Source organism: Sitodiplosis mosellana, unplaced genomic scaffold (assembly GCF_009176505.1).
Source record: "Sitodiplosis mosellana isolate CC-2019 unplaced genomic scaffold, AAFC_SMos_1.0 Smas_scaffold_5, whole genome shotgun sequence".
In the NCBI taxonomy this organism is placed as follows: Eukaryota; Metazoa; Arthropoda; class Insecta; order Diptera; family Cecidomyiidae; genus Sitodiplosis; species Sitodiplosis mosellana.
In genome coordinates this window covers 6,691,676-6,708,675 of record NW_022595248.1, presented here as the reverse complement: position 1 = coordinate 6,708,675, position 17,000 = coordinate 6,691,676, and the positions used below count along the sequence as shown (strand labels likewise).

The 17,000-nt window shown below is 35.0% G+C and overlaps 1 protein-coding gene across 5 annotated transcripts in view; it reads right to left on the bottom strand.

The window, feature by feature from the left end:
- Positions 1–1,733: 1,733 nt before the first annotated feature.
- Positions 1,734–17,000, bottom strand: part of LOC129567098 (sodium/potassium/calcium exchanger Nckx30C) — a 31,476-nt gene continuing 16,209 nt past the window's right edge. For 2 of the 5 annotated variants that reach the window (XM_055443675.1, XM_055443678.1), the window contains exons 2-7: positions 8,530–9,143; positions 5,004–5,196; positions 4,627–4,811; positions 4,194–4,451; positions 3,841–3,977; positions 1,734–3,404 (exon numbers count right to left, since the gene is read on the bottom strand). In XM_055443675.1, the coding sequence (XP_055299650.1) occupies positions 3,164–3,404; positions 3,841–3,977; positions 4,194–4,451; positions 4,627–4,811; positions 5,004–5,196; positions 8,530–9,143 (1,628 nt within the window). In that variant the 3' untranslated portion in view covers positions 1,734–3,163. The remainder of the gene's footprint in view (positions 3,405–3,840; positions 3,978–4,193; positions 4,452–4,626; positions 4,812–5,003; positions 5,197–8,529; positions 9,144–17,000) is intronic. The other 3 variants (XM_055443677.1, XM_055443674.1, XM_055443676.1) reach the window with 3 other exon arrangements.

The following is a 17,000-nucleotide window of genomic DNA, read 5'->3' as shown; positions in this document are numbered from 1 at the left end:
TTCGGTATCATATGCGGTATCTTGTGGATAGTATCAACTGGATACTATCAAAACTTTCTGTTGCCGGCGGCGGCTACATTTTCATTTTAAAATTTACTCTTTTCCATCACGTCGACAAAACGAGGCCAATCAATTAATAACGACAACTAGTTCGCGTTTTTTCTATGTGTTGTTCGCGATGGACAAGGAGAAATGAGGAAAAAAAACCGGCAAATGCTCATTCAATTTCAAAGGACTTGGACAGATGAACTTGCATTTGAAAGCGCATTATTTAGATGGATTGGCGTGTTCGTGTGGAAAGCGCACCCGATTGCTCACGTTAAAACCAATTTTTTGTTGTTATTGCAAAAGAAGATAAATGCGTCCGGATCTTATTGAAAATCTGGTACAGCACCAGATGAAGAAGAACTGAAAGCCCGAAAAATTACCAATCCGTTTTCAGAGACTATATCTTTTGTGTTCGTACTCAAATTTTCTGGTGTCGGTATTCATTTCTCATCGTTTAGTTATTTTTTTTTCATTTTTGTATCTTAGTTTGGTTTAGTTTTAGTTCAATTAAGTATAAGTAAAAGGTTTTTCTTTGTATATATGAATAGTTTTTTTTTAATTTCAACGATATGTGCATCCGAATTTTAAAAAAATACTTGATGTCATTTTTTAATAAGTTCATAATATGTTGTAAAGTTTTTTTTTCATATCTTCTTGTGTGTTTATTTGAATCTATTTATCATTCTAAAAGAGAAAAGGAGTTTTGAAGGATATATGTATGTATATATAGTATAAATAGGTTTACAATTTGTTGTTGTTGTTGTTGTGTGTTTGTTAGATAAATTTGTCTGAAGCAGTTCAGATCGAATTTTGTGTTGAATGTTTTTACTTTCGAATGATTCAGTTGTTGTCCTTGTTTTTAATGGCTAAAGTTTGGTTGTTGTGTGTGGTTCAGAAGTAGATTCGAAGATGCATTTTAGTCACTCGAAACAAGTTTCCGTTGCGTCTACTTCGTTAATAATTGATTATACAATAAGAATATATAGTGTTCAATTAAAGCGTTATTTCCATGTGTGTTCTTTTTTAAATGGTATGAAAAGGTTTTCGTGTGTGTTGGTTTTTGTTAGTTGTTGTCTATAAGTGAACGATTTACACTTTAACTACAGTAGGAATTAGCATATATTAAATTAAGTTTTTAAATGTATTTTTTTTTCATCATTGTTTATGTGAGAGTGAGTTGAGTGATTGGATCGATCGTCGGTATTATATATATATATGTGACGACAACGCGTTGGTTTTTTTTTTGTTTGGTTTTGGGTTTTTTTTTTGATTAAGAAAGAGGGATATTCGAGAGGAATAAATTAACTAAACGCAAACTATCCCAAATGATCCGGATCTCATTTGCTGCCACTAAAATCAATGGATTTATCTTATTATTTTTGTGTTCATCTCCCATCGTGTGCGCGCGTGTCTTTGCAACAACCCACTCGATTGAGCCAGATAATCGAGCAACACAGCAAGTGTGTGTGTGTGTTCAAGTTTGTTTAGCAACAGTAAGTCCTATAGTTTGGGATGCTTTAAGATCTTATTTTGATATTTTTTTGTCATTTTCGAACATTTTTTTTTGTCTTTTACTAAGGCCGTTTATGTTTTTTTTTATCATCCTATTTTCCTATTTTTTTGTATAAATGTAATTATTAAATAAATTGAGCAAATATTGCTTTTCCATTTGAGTTCGTTTATCGTTTTTATTTTGTATCGTTTCGTTTGTAGTTGTTTTGTCGTATTTCAGTTTGCAAAGGGCGACGTGCAGAACGGGTTGTTTTTTTTTCTAGACACACGGACTAGAAAGTATACACTAACTTCGACAGTGGAGTTCGACTGAGTTGGTTGCCGTTTATATTCATCATAGAGAGGAAAGACAAACTATTTGAGTGTTTTTTTTCAACGTCAAAAAAATTTGGTTCGAGAAATGAAACGCGAGAAATTATTATTGAATGAAGAACAGTATTGTAGGTTAGAGTAAAAGTTGCATGCAAATGTGCAAAGACCATCACATATTGTTTGGTGTGGCCACATTTGAAGAGCTTTGTTATGGTTTGTTCAGGGGAGGAAATGTTAACTGGGAGAGAATCAACTAGAAACGTGAATAAACGAAATTCGTAACAACTGGATTAACTCATCCATGTGGTGGATTCACAATTTGGTTTTTTTTCTTCCTTTAATTAAATAAATTCTGTATATAAATTGTATCGACACATGGTTTTTTTTGTTTGCTTCTTCAGTTTATTCATAATATATTTTGTTATTGGTTGAGTAGTCTCATTGAATCAGAAGTTTCATTTGCATTTTGTTGTTGTTGCATTTTTATTTGCCTCTGAAATTGTGCGCCAGGGTTTTATTGCTGAATCTGAACTGTTTCCGAAACGACGAAAAAAAAACTCCTGCCTTGTTTTACATTGTTGTAGAGTGTGTAACAAACACACTGTGTGTGTGTGTGTGAGTTGCTGTGGCGAATTTGCATATTTTGTTCGTAAATTTAAAACAGTTCATTTTCAGAAAATGTTTTGTTGTTGTTGTCGTTATAGCCAAAAAAATATCGTGCTCAGAAATTGCGTTTGCATTTTTAATAGTTGTTTTTTTTTGCTGCTGCTGCTGCTGCTGTTGTTGTTAATATTTTCATGTCTTACATATTTTATGTATATAATTTCGTCGTTGAATTCATTTTTAAACTTTTTAAAAGCATTTAAAAATCGTATTTTGCGGATAAAAAGGACCTGATATTCGCTCTCTACCGATAAAATGCATAAAATTTCTTGAAAATCTATCGTGTTTGTGTGTATGTGTGTGTTTGTAATTTTTTTTCTCCCGTAAATGTCTCCAAACTCAGTGTTTTTCTTCTTCTCCTTCTTCTTCTTCTGGTTGTAGCTGTTTGCTCGTTCTTGATTTTGCTCGAATAATTTCTCGAACCTAACATGCACTCATTTTATTGCCTTATCTTCAAGCATAATTCACGAGTTTTTTCGGTACTTGTTTCTTGTTCGGTGTTGTTCTGCCGTCGAAAATACTTTGGGTTGAAGGTAGTCTATTTTGTATATATATATGTTTGTGTGTGTGTGTGTGTATGTTTGAAATGGGTCGGTTGTTACCTTTTTTTTATTCTGTCATCACACGTTTAAAATGGACACGTCAAGTGTTTGTATTCGAACATTAATGAAATGGCCACGAATACGAAATAGAGCAAAAACATTGTCACACCAAGACCTTTGTTCATACGCCATTGGAAACAAGCTATTGATGCAATGACAAATAACAGCATCATGAATAGAATGGCAATCGAGCATACCATTCCGCATGAATTGACTTCGACCGGCGCCTGGAAAAATATACCATAGAGCAGCCAAGGTATCGGCAAACTGGCGAATGGCAAAGTGGAAGAGAAAGAAAGAAACATGAAACGGATCATAAGTTAAAATTAAATTGTAGATATGCAATTGTTGAATTGTGTGCGCATCGTTGAACAGCTAACTGCAAACGGCAGAACAGGACAATGCTCATTTGTGCTTATTCTTCTGCCACTAGATCAATAGCGAGCGAAAAGCATTTCCTGAGCAAAATCTTTTTCTTGATTTCAATGCGATTTTCGTGAAGACAATGCGAAACGGCGATTTGTGTGTTTGTGCATTGGATTGTCTTTCTTCTTTTTTTTCCCACAATTTGTTTTCGCTTGTTTCTCATCAGTCTTCATGAGTGCACAATTCGATGGACACAAAATGAAGTTTATTTAGTTTGATGCAAACAAACAGAAAAGTAAAAGCAAATCAAATTGATTTCGATGTGAATTGTACGTACCCAACAGTGACGTCGAAAATGTTACTTCCAACCGAACTTGATACAGCCATATCGCCAAATCCTTTTCTCGCCACGATTACTGACGTTATTAAATCCGGAATGGATGTGCCAGCGGCAAGAAAAGTCAAGCCCATCACCTAATTGCAACGAGAAATCCGAATTACGAAACAGCAGCGGCAAAATTGAGCAGAGAAAATGAACTGATTAGCACGAGACAATGATAAATTATACATGTTTTGTAAAAAATCGTAAAGAGGACAGCGCACAATTTGTCAAATGATAAATTGTTGGCAATATTTTCGTTCACTCTGTGTGCGTTTTCCTTTTTTTCCATTTTTCCCCCCATTATTTACCTCAGGCGGAATATCAGCCGTTTCACCGAACACGTTCGCCCACCACACCATAAGATATGAATATGCGGCTATCCAAGCGATCGAACCGAGAAATGTTACGACGAAAAACCGTTTACCGCGCGGCGTTCGTGTATCTGGAAGTGTTAGCCATAGTGGCACCAATATTGGTGCAACGAGCACGTAGCTCAAACGCTTTCGACCCTCTTTGGGCCACGCCATATCCAATGGTTCGTTCACATCTTCTAAATCGTTACTTTGCTACAGTTCGAAATGGGAGAGAGAGAGAGAGAGAGAGAGAGAGAGAGGAAACTCAATGAAAGCGAATCAAATAAATCAAAGCGTAGAAGAAAAAAATTGAATTGGAAAACAGTTGGCAACTGACGAAGGGAGATGAAGGATGAGAGACAAAGAGCAAGAAAAATTGAGCTTTTACCGAATCGAGTGTAGTGTCTATGTTGCCATTTGGTCGGTCTCCAACTAGAGTCGTTTCTTTGAAATTGATTTTAACGTTATTGGCAGCTGTGGATGTTGCGGCTCCTCGTTGTGGTTTTGTTGCATCAAGTAAAACTTTTAAGGAAGCAATAGCGTGCAATTGCGTTGCTTTTTCATCGACTTTTCCTGCAGCGACCCGAACAAAAGGACAAACGACAAATTTGGTCAAATATATTCTCTTTCTTTTTTTCTCAATTAATTCCACTTCCTCTTATGTATTTGTATTAGTTGCTTTGACTCATGTGCAGCCAAACGGCACAGCACCAACAAATACACTCGAGAGTAAGTCGGTGATAATAAACGGAAATTGAAAATTACCGTCATGCATTGGGTCAATGGTGTGTATCATCAGTTGTAGAAGGCCATGTCGAAATTTCGCACCAGTTACGGCTGATGAATGATTTGTACCGCTACCGCCCGGAACAGCTCGCGTTTCAGATGCAGCTCTCGACGTCATCGATCCACCTGGTTGTGTTGCCATTGACGTTTCGGATGAGTTCGCCGCATTATTCTGCATCATTGGTTTGTTTGTTTGTTTTTTCGTGATTTTTTAGTTTGACATTTTGCAATTGTGTTTTTTTATTTCATTTGTGAACACACAAAAAAAGACGAAAAGTAAAAGAAATGGCAAATGATTAATATTCATTTTGATCGGTTCAAAAATGCATGGAACAATTAAAACAAAATATTCATTGAACGTTTAAATGGCAACTACATACATTGACAGCTAAGCAACAAGAACAAAAATGATTGTAATGCAAACAAGAAACGAACGAGGGGCGAGAAAAACGGAAATGTTTTTATTTTCTCAACAAAGTACAAGCCTATTTATTTAGAAAGAAAAAGGAGAAATAAATCAGCATATGACTAGAATTGGGTCATTATATTCAATATAAAACGTTTCTGCTTGCTTCATTTTCCAGCAATTTATGCAAGAATTTTAAAATAGGTGTTTAACATACAGACAACTGAATGGGCAAGCGGAATAATGAAACGTAATTCTTTCTTTTGAATGAAGTGCCTCTGAGAAATTTTTTCAGTAAAAGTGCCCCACAAAAATATTGTCTGAATAAACGACACGTGAATTTGTTTTCATGCAAAAAAATTCATGTACCACTTTTACTGAAAAAAAATTTACGGTGCGATTCAAATTGAACATTTTTGGTGGGGCACTCTTTCATACAATATTTTTCGGTGACGTCACTCGTATTTATCACATTGTGCAAATTATGTGATAAGGAGTCCGAATTTCGATGTGGCGATAACACTAATGGATTGGGCACAAAAAATAAATGTATTAGAATCGAAAAAAGAATTTTAAACATTTTTTTTTCGATGGAAATTCGAGCTTCTTATCACATAATTTGCACAATGTGATGAATACGAGTGAAGTCACCGAAAAATACTGTATGAAACAGTGCCCCACGAGAAATGTTCAATTTGAATCGCCCCGTAAATTTTTTTTCAGTAAAAGTGGTACATGAATTTTTTTGCATGAAAACAAATTCACGTGTCATTTATTCAGACAACATTTTCGTGGGGCACTTTTACTGAAAATTTTTCTCAGAGGCACTTCATTTAAATAAAGAATTAAGTTTCATTATTCCGCTTGCCCATTCAACTCTATATGGAACAATCGTCAGACATTTTTTTCTGTCATTGTTTCGGAACAAATTTTGCGTGTACAGATCAAATTGAAAAACAGTGTCGTGTGATATTTAAATAGTCTGCCACGACAATTATTTCATGTTTTCCTTTCATTTGATTTATTGGTGTTTAAAAAATGAGAGAGAGACACAGAACGAGAGAAAGAGCAAGAGGAAAAAGAGCACAAACGACACGATAATTTGATAAATTTTCATAATTTGATTCAACCAAGCAGAAACGCGTCGAAAAAAGCCTCAAATTGAAACATAATTCGAATATACACGAAAAATATGGATGTAAAAACTGTTGCATTACCATTAGCATACCAAAATATGTATATATATGTGTAAATTATTGAAAGGGCATTACGAAACAGGTGAAAAGAAGAGAAGAAATTAACATCAAAAGGAAAATATTTATGATATAAAATAGAGAAAGAGAGAGAGAGAGAGAGAGAGAGAAAGAGTTGATCGTGCGACTTTGGACACACACAGAGAAAGGATATATTTAATTTGGAATCGAATTTTTAACGGTATTTTCCATTCACAATTACGAATTTTTTACGAACATCTATAAATTATATGATATAGTTTGCCTTTCACTGTGTATCGGGCAATATTTTTGTATATCGTAATGCTTTGGGCAGTATATTAACATAGCTATGTAATAATTGTGTAAGTGATAGTTTGACAAATACTCGACAAATGCATACACAGGAAAAAGAACAAAAAAAAGAACCAAAAAATAAAGTCGAAGAGATTCTTATTTTGATAGGATTTTAGTCGGTTTAATGGGATTTTCAGCAAGGTTAAACAATCAACGGAAAAGACTCAATAAATCAGAGAAACAAACAGCTTCAGATAATATGTGTATGTGTGTGTGTGTGTACCTGGTTTTACTGGGGGGGAGGATGGAATAAAAAGCTATTTGTGTAGAATGTCAACAAGTTGATTTTTCGTACTTGTATGCATAGCAATGGAATTCAAAAGAGAAAACTAGTTCAATGGATTTATTGGATTGAATTTTGTGCGCTCCGTTTACGAATTGAATGGATGTGGCGTCAGTTCGAAAAAAGTTATGCAAACGAAAAGTAAATGTGGTTAAGTTTGCATAGTAGTTTTTCCAATCGGTTGAAATGATGCTCGATTTTTACATTCAAATTCCATGTTGGTCCACAATTTTTTTTGGATCAAAAGTTGGGCCACGATTTTCATTAAAAGTTTAAAAGTCTTTTAAATTCCATGACTTAAACATAATTCGGGGATTTTTCATTTATTTCTTTTATTTCGATGAATTCAATATATAAACATTTAATCGATTTTATTTTTCCATCCAGATTGTACCCACTAATGGCTTTGAGTTTTTCCCCACGAACAACTCGTATGTTCAAATAGTTTTCCGTTCGCTGTGTGTTCAGACAGTGTTTTGCGATTGTGTATTGACGTTTTAAAAAAAAAGTTTTCTCCTATTGAGTCAAATGTGAGTGTTTGTTCATGTATCCAGAAAAAAGCGGAAGAATATCCGGGCTGGCGCGTTTTGGGCAATGTGCTGACGTCAAACAAAGTACATGGGAATCATCCTCAGCGGACTGCTTTCTTAAAGTTCAACAACTTTTTTTTCAAAATTTCTTTTCGTTCAGTTGAGAAGTGCCCTTTCCTCTTTGTCACATTACAAACTCAATCTATACTTGCTTTGTACTCCCAATTCGAAGTTATTAATTCCATATGGTGTAAACTCGTAAATAATTAATGAAAAAAATGCATATTTAGCAAGTGAGTTGGGGGATTGGGAATCTTGGGATTGTGCAAAAAAAATCAATTAGGAAAAAAAATTGGTGTTTTTTTGTTTCGTTTCATTTTTGTGCTTTATCTAATAAATTAGCTAGATTTTGTTTTTGGAGGGATGTTCATTTTGTACCAAATTGCTTCCTCAATGTATTTTGTTGCCAATTTAAACGAAATCAACGAATTTACAAAATCAAAAAGGAAAAAAACTCAGAGTTTAGGTAAATATATTCATTGGGTTCAGCGGAAAAGAGGTTCATTTTATGTGTGTTTTTTTTTTTGCTTTGTAAATTGGACTGAATTGAGTATTTGATAACAAAAACCGAAAAATCAAAAACTGAAATAAAAAAAAAACTGGCTGAAAATGAGATACAAACAAACAGCTGCACCACATGCATGGTTCCACTACTTACTGACTTATCAGGCATTAGTTGATCAGTGCTTCGAACTCTGGTCACCTTATTTTTGTACAGCATTTTTTTAACTAGGCACTCCATTTGATGATTCCATTTCATGAACACCGCGTAGCATACATAGATTGAAAACAATATCAACGCCTCCCACCAGTAAATTTTATTATCACGAAAAAAATAGATCAACACTAGCAAACTAACACTGTAAAATGTACAATCGCGAAACAATGGCCACCATGTGAGGCTGAGTAGGGTTTTTGAGAATATTGCACACATTCCGATAACAAATAAAATGTTGAACACGGCCGAACCAACAATTGTACCAATGCCAACATCATCAAATGACACAAATACACCAATCACCGATGTAAACAGTTCCGGGGCACTGCCACCAGCTGCCATAAACGTTGCGCCTGCCACATCATCGGTGATATCCAACTTTTCAATAATTACGTCCAGCGAAGGCACAAAGAATTCATCGCAAACTATAGCTAAAGCGACAAACATATACATCACTCCAATTATGTGTAAAATAATAGCACCATTGCGACGCTCTTCCAGAGTGAACAAATCCCTCGGAAACAATGGATCCTTTGCGGTTGCATTTACTTCCACTAGAGATAGAAATGGGCGAGAGAATAAGAGAGAGAAAAAAAAACGAAAATATGAGTATAAAAATAAATTTAGAAATTGTTCGAAAAATTCTGATCAAATTAACACACTCCATCTTCAATCAACCAAAAGTTTTTCGTTTCACTTCACGCATTCAATCAAAAAAAAATATTTTTAAATGCAAAATAGCATTCCAGCACTATAATATGGTCGGATTGCTATGGAAAAACGAGGAAAACGGCTTGAAGTGTATCTTTAACACAGTCCGTTTCAGAACCGCATGGTACGTGCTTTGTCGGATTAAAGTGTTATAACAAAATTACATAAGCAATAAAAAAATTTTTCTTCTGCTGGTTGCCATTTCGAAAGCACAATGTCTTCATTGTATTATATTAAAAGCTCGAAATAATTCCATCACATTTTTTCCACGAATTCATAACCAAATACGTGAAATGACTGCAATCACTTCCATGTTGTGATGTAATGTGTGCGGTTCGTAAACTATATTTTCCGTTTGCTCTATTTTCCCTGTGTTCTCTTTCTTTTTCGCTACTGCTGCCGCTGCTACTGCTGCTTTTTTGGCCCCTACTCCATTTACCACTGAAATAAATGGCTATTTATTTGTTTTCACAACTTTCTTCAAGACACTTAAATTCCAAAGCTTGTCATAGCAGTTCGCTTCGCTGAACACGATTGCGTCAATCCGCTCTATATCCAATTTCGAGTGCCGCACTAAACATGAAAAACCATTAGCTGGATAAAACATGGAAGAATAGCACATCAACTTTACTCGAAGGCAGCGCAACTCACGCTCATTCTCTTTGAGTTACCCGAAAACTGTCGCTTTTTAATTAATACCAAAGACTTTGTTGAATTGATAACGCGATGCTATAGAGAATGTTGCAACTTCATTCATTCATTTCACACTCGCAAAGTATACACGTATACATAATATGGCTATAGGAAATTCTTGGCTTTTATTTATGGGAATCTTTTGAGTCTGTGGATTTACTTACGACGCAAAAAATGATTCATCCGACTTGAAATTAACGCACACATTTTTCCATGACATTCAAACTCGGCAACTTTTTCATACTTCCACGAAAATCTGTATGATAAACACCTCTTGGTTACATGCAAATCTTTCTGAGAAGAAAATCTCGACTCTACAATGTCTCTTAACTCAAACAAAACTGTATTTATTCAATAGTTTGATTTCATCATTAGTAATTTAATAGTTTAGTGGTTTATTCATTTCCTGCAGATGTTTATAACGTCAAAATAATGATTATTATAAAGTCAAACAGGTTTGACCAGATACACTTTAGCCAGACAGCACGCAAATACCCCGTCGCTTTGAAAAAACATAAATAAAGTTTTTCAAAAGTACAAGTAAACCAACAGTTCCGCTTATAGGCGTCACGAGCTAAGTGATGCTAATTACATTAAAGACTCACATAGTTTCATATAATTTTAATCATTTGATAATGATTGTCAATGCAAAAAAAAAAAAAAGAGATTGAAATGGAAAAACCACAATTTTGCAGTGAAAAATAATTAGCAAATGATTTATGCCTCTGCTAAGACGATCTAATTATAATAATCAGTTGATTGCAAATTGAAATCGTATCAATTAATCCCGACACCGTATATACGTTGAAATAATTTTTTTTAGCGGATTGAACATGCAACCTGTCAATTAGGAATAAAATCATATTCGATTTCGCAGAATTTCTACAGCTATACTATTTAAGCAGTTGATAAATGATGAATTTTTCAGTTCCGACGAGTCTTTCGCAAAGTTAAATACGGATTCTGTTTTTCTTCTATTGTTAAAGAACAATGTTTGTTGCTAAAATTTTGTCAATTGCCATCGTAGTTTGTGCTACTATTTCATTCCAAGAAGGTAAATCACGGTGATATTGATGAAAAAACTCCAAAAGGATTATTAGTTCAAACTAAAAAATTTCTTTTAAGTGTTTGCCATTCTATGTTGGAGATGTTCATCGGATAACCCAAATGCGGCAGCATTTTGCCAAGACAATTTGAATGAAACTTTAATTACTGACGAACAACGAAGATGGAGCTATGTGGATTGCAGTCCACCACCAGGACACCGGAATTTGTTGGAAGCACTCAACCAAAAGATCATTTGTAAAAAAACGATACAGATTGGTGAGTAGATTTTTTTTCGTTCCCATCTAAACAATTCGAAATTTAAATCGATTTGAAGAGCATCCAAATTGCGTGGGAATGAAAAATTTAATGTATTGTTTACATCCAGAATACGATTGATTATCTCTCCGAAAATAGTCTACAATTATAAATTTCCTTGTAGCTTATCAAGAAGTGTTCCAGATGATTTGTTATCAACAAGTGGGCTGATAAGTGATTAATGCACATACATTGGGAGTATGATTGCAAAAGAGCAACTAAGATTTGATTTTTTTTCTGGACATGTGAAATCTCCATATAATTTACACTTAAAAAATGATATAGACGTTTGTGACGTTGACCAGAAATTTATTTGAAAAATTAAAGATATCTAGGATGTTGAAAATGAGTACCTGTAGGTACGTGTATTGTAGGTAAATCACTGTACTTTTTGCAATACAAAGTCTTTGAAACATACACCACTCTTAATCTCATTATTATCTAGATACTTTTAAGATGTTTTAATGTTCAATTGAAAAAAAAAATCTTAAAATTTCAAATATTTTTTCATGGTTTGTGAAGAAGACTACTATTTATTATTTTAGTCTGATTAAAAAAATATGATAAAACATCTTGAAAAATATCTAGATTCTTCTAAGATAATATCTTATCTTCTCAATTTTTTAGATAAGATGACAGCATCTTATCTAGATACATTTTATTCAAAATGAAATAAATCTTATCTTATCTAGATACAAAAATCATTATGACTGCCCAACACTGCCCATAGATACAGCCGAACATCAAACTCAAAAGATGTGTGCAGTCCACAACACCCAAAGTAATAGGGAAGGATTTATGCTTGAATCCCATGAAAGATTAGAAATAATTGTGACCTACATCATTTTGTTTCACTTCAGTCAACAATAAAAAATCGAAGCCAAAAGCCATTGATAAAACGGGAAGAATACCTCGAAAAATGGCTGCAATACCAATGGCGTCGCATGTTAAACCAATGCTACCAAATATTATTATGAATACCTCAAAAAGTGTTCCACTTGAATATTCGATTAAACATAAATCCACTTTGAATGACGGTGAACGGTGGCTCATCTAATTTTCAGCTACATATTTAATTCGGTCGTTCTCAAATCACACTAGGTAACAATATTATGTTCGAAAATCCAAATCAAAATTTGAAATTTAATTGAGATGTACGAATATTTGCAATTAAATTTGATTTTGGCGAGAATCGATCCGATTTTCGCACGATATGATTCCCATTTGGAATTCTAATAAATTCCAAATTGATTATTATCAACGGCGGTGGACCATTAAATGTTTCACGTCCATTTTAAATGTGGTGGGTGGGAGGATGAGTGCTATGAGTTCTGCATATTTCATTTGGTTTGTGTTTTGAAAATTTACTTTGATGGTTTGCCATGCCATACAAAAACATGATTAAATTTAAAATTGTACTCGTGTGTGTGTGTGTGTGTGTGTGTGTGTGTACTGTGTATAGTTTTTATTCTGTTCTTGTTGTGTTACGTTGACTTGGTATATTTATTTGGTCTGTTCTTTCATCCATTCATTCCATTTGGAATGGTTTTTTGACCGAAGCGATGCATGTTGCGTTGTTTAGGACGCAAAAATGTGGACATTTGTTTGAATGAAATGCGTGTAACCCCATGTACGTACATGCCCGTTTTGCCTCAATGCTGATAATTGCTTTAAATAAAATGATGTTGTTGTGCTCCATTGTTAATGGTATTTGCCAACCACAAACATCATTCCCGTTGAACATAACCATCTAATCGTTGCTCTCATTTTCTCTCTGCAGTTTCTCTTTCTCGTTCTCTCCCACTCGTTCGCCCACTCGCTTGCTCTGTCTGTTTCTGGCCCAGTGCCGTTCATCGTGTGCCATCCGAAAAATGAAGCGATTTTTATCCAGCGATAGCAGCTGGCTTTTTTTATTATGTTTGGTGTGTTGTCTTCTTTTCATATTGGCCATAGTCGAAGCGGAGTAGGCGATGTGCGATGCTGTTTGTGCGCACTGTGGGCGTCACAAGCATACACACACACAAACTAGAATAAAATTTAATGCTCAGTGGGGTTCAACGTTCAACGCACTTGACAAGTGGTATTTGAATAATTGAAATGAAAATTAATAATTCATATAAATTTTTGGTCGGAGCTTCATCATCATCATTATCATTCTGCGAAACTGCACTAGTGCTTACTGCCTCTTACACACACACATAACTATAAAGAGAAAGAGCTATGGTTTGTCAGTCGTTTTTGAGTTGAAATATGATTTTGGACGGATTTTTGAAGACTCATGCACTCATACACTATACTCATATTTCTCTTCTCACAATCGCATTCCAATGAATGGTGCCGTTGGAACTTGCCCAAATTAAAATCCGATCGCACGAACATACAAAATCCAATGCAGGCGAAAAGCTCCGTCTTTTTTGTCTCTGACGAATGTGACTTAACAGTATGTGAATTTCTTTTCGGAGTTTCGTTTCGGAATACAAACATACCAAAATGACATGGCAGAAAAAAGAATGTTTTCATTCCAGTTCGATGCGCCATTAATAGAAGCCCCTCATAAACTTGTATTGCGCTGTGTGTTGTATGTTGTGTAAAGGACTTTTCTTTTGTTTTCGTGAAGCACTATCAGGCGCGATAAAATAAATTGAAAAGGTTTTTAACCTATTTAATATTTCACAACTCTCAATTTATTATAAAGAACATACTGGCATGGTGCCGCAGCATGGGAAAAGCTGAAAGTTTCATGTATATTATGTGTACTAGTATATACGTATGTGGCAAATTTTGTGGTGCGAGAACGTTTAGCCTGAATTTCAATGTTTATGTCAAACACTTTGTGGAAAAACTTACATATAGGGTTTGCCACTTTGTGTCAGTCATTTTTCCGACATTCTTTCCAATTTATTTTTTGAACTTAATCGGTGTTTTTCTTTTCATCATCATCAACAACAGCAAAAAGAACAACAACAACAACAGCAGCAGCAACAACCACAGTAACATAAATCCAAATTTTCGCTCTGATTATATCAACCATGGAAAAGGATTTTTGCCACCGCGGCTGTCCTCAATGAGTATCTAATTTATTTTGAGTGGGGAAAAAAGCCAAATGACACATATTTTGCGAGAAGAAATAAAAACTTATACACTCATCTTTTCTAAAGCGAGTAGCGTAAAAGTTCACGACATGTTCTAAACAACACGAGCACCAATGAAAAAAACGAAGACAAACCAAGACGAACGACATTCAATTCGATGGAACATCAAGATCAATGTGTGATAAGAAGCGATAATCTTTTGACATATTTGCTTCTTTTTCAAAACCTCTTAGCCCTCGCTCTCATTCTCTCCCACACTCTTTGTCACTCGTTCTGTGCACACAGCCCCAAAATCACCATCTTAGATCAGTGTCAATTTGTTTATTCTACTGTTACTAATTAGCAGCAGCAAAGTTCTTAAACATCATCGTAAAGAGTGAGAGCTAGCGTTTAATTATGTTTCGTGTAATCATTTTTAATCCGTCTGATTCAATTAAAACTGATGGCATCAAGTTTGTGTATGTGTTTTTTCTTTCCATTTCTCCTTCCTCCCCTCTCCATCTCTTCTTCGGTATTCACCATCACATTCGCAATCATCGTCCATTTAATGGAACCCAACTGTGACGAATGATGATGATGATGATGATGATGAATACATGCCAGTTGTGGCTGTGCTAAAAATGAAAGCATTTCGTTTAATAGCAACAAAATAGCGCAATCAATACGTGTATGAAGTATGTGTGATTTGTTGGAAATAGTCAATCATCATTCATCCGCATTTACTAAAAGCGAAGCAATCATCAGTTGCTTCGTATTTTCAATTAACTTCTTGTGAATCTCCAGGTGTCTGTCCTATATTTTGTGCCTTTATTCATTTTGCACTTGCACATACACAATCACACACATGAGCGATAGTTCCAATAAAATCGCATCAATTTCATACTAAAAACACTTGGCACACGAAAAAGTATACGTTGCCGATTCACAAGGCATCATCGAACCAATTTTCAACCACTTTGCACTCATAAGCGCAGTAAAACGGGATGTTCTTTTTTTATGACAATCCAAATACTTGTTAAGCGAGCGAATTTTCGACAATGTTCAGTGAAATTAATTTTCCTTGCCAGGGATGAAAATGCTCGTTCACATAATGCCATCTAATTATTGTTTATGATTATTATTTAATCCATACATGGTTCGTATGGTGAAAATAATCGCTTTATCAAACAAATGAACCTCTCAAAGCCGCCAAAAAAGCGACGCTAGCTTCGAGCGACAGAAAAGGTGATTCATTTTCATTTTCTATGGGGCGTGGGAAATGTTATGTTACGCCCTATGGTAGTAACCCGGGTGCTCAATCCAATATGCTCTGGTAAATAGACTTGGTTCGAGATCATAGACGAGAAATAAATCTCATTAATCAGATTTCGTTGTAATCCTTCACACTGTCGGCAAAATGATGTGCATTACATGCGATTGAAGTGTTAAAGTGTTGAAATCAGTTTTGCGAACTCTTATACACACACACACACGCACACAAATTTCAATCGCATCGATAAAATAATCGCGCAAAAACCCGCTCCCATTATAATTTGCGCGACTGAAGCGATACTGTCACGGATTTTATCATTGCAATTTGAAATGATTGTCCAATCCCATGCGCTTTTTTCAGAAAAAGATATAGAGCGAAAGAAGAGAGCGAGAGAGAGAGAGAGAGAGAGAGAGACGGGGAAAAAATATGATAAAGCTGTCTAATCCCTGTGAGAGCAATAAATACGCAGAAAATATAAACGTGGACTGCGTGGCACGAAAAGTTTAGCAATGTTGATGTTGGTGGTCTATCAAAAGCATGCGCTTAACTGAAAATAGTCGTAGAAAAAAAAAAGAACTGCTCCCCATAGAATTTTATTTAACTGATGAATTATACTATAGATTGGCAGTGTGAAAGGATTTATGCGCTTGCTTTATTGTTTACAGCTCATATCCAATTTAAATGTTTCTCAACCGTATGTACATATGTAATAAGCCATTTGACGAAATGGTGCAAGGCAACACTGTATGGCTGCATGTGTGTGTGGATGTGTGCTCCAAACGAATCTGTGATTATGGTAATGCTTGTTACATTATATTTGGTTTTTCGCATCTTTGTATTATTCTTCTTCATATTTTTTTTCATTCGTTGGTTCGTTTAAGTCCTTCGACAATGGAGCGCATTTAGGATTCAAGCTAACATATCAACCGAATGAAAATAAAGAATGGCAGCTGAAAAAACAAATTACGCAAACACCCAGTAAACATGCACAATGCACAGCGTTGAACCCATGAAAGTATTTATTTTTTGTGCGGCAGCTCTATCGTGCATAGAGCACGGCCGGAGATTTAGGGAATGAAATCACAACAATGTAACAATAATATGACGATACAGTGCACGGAAACAATAAAACTCGAACTGTCAACCACGCTTTATTGTATTGAATGGAGAAAAAAAATATCATATTTTCGTTTTTGAAACAGCAACTACACGGAGACGAGAGAAAGCGAAAGCAACGAACCAACGAACGAAAAAAATAACAATCATGTACTGTATCCATTATATTTGCTTGTACTATTTTA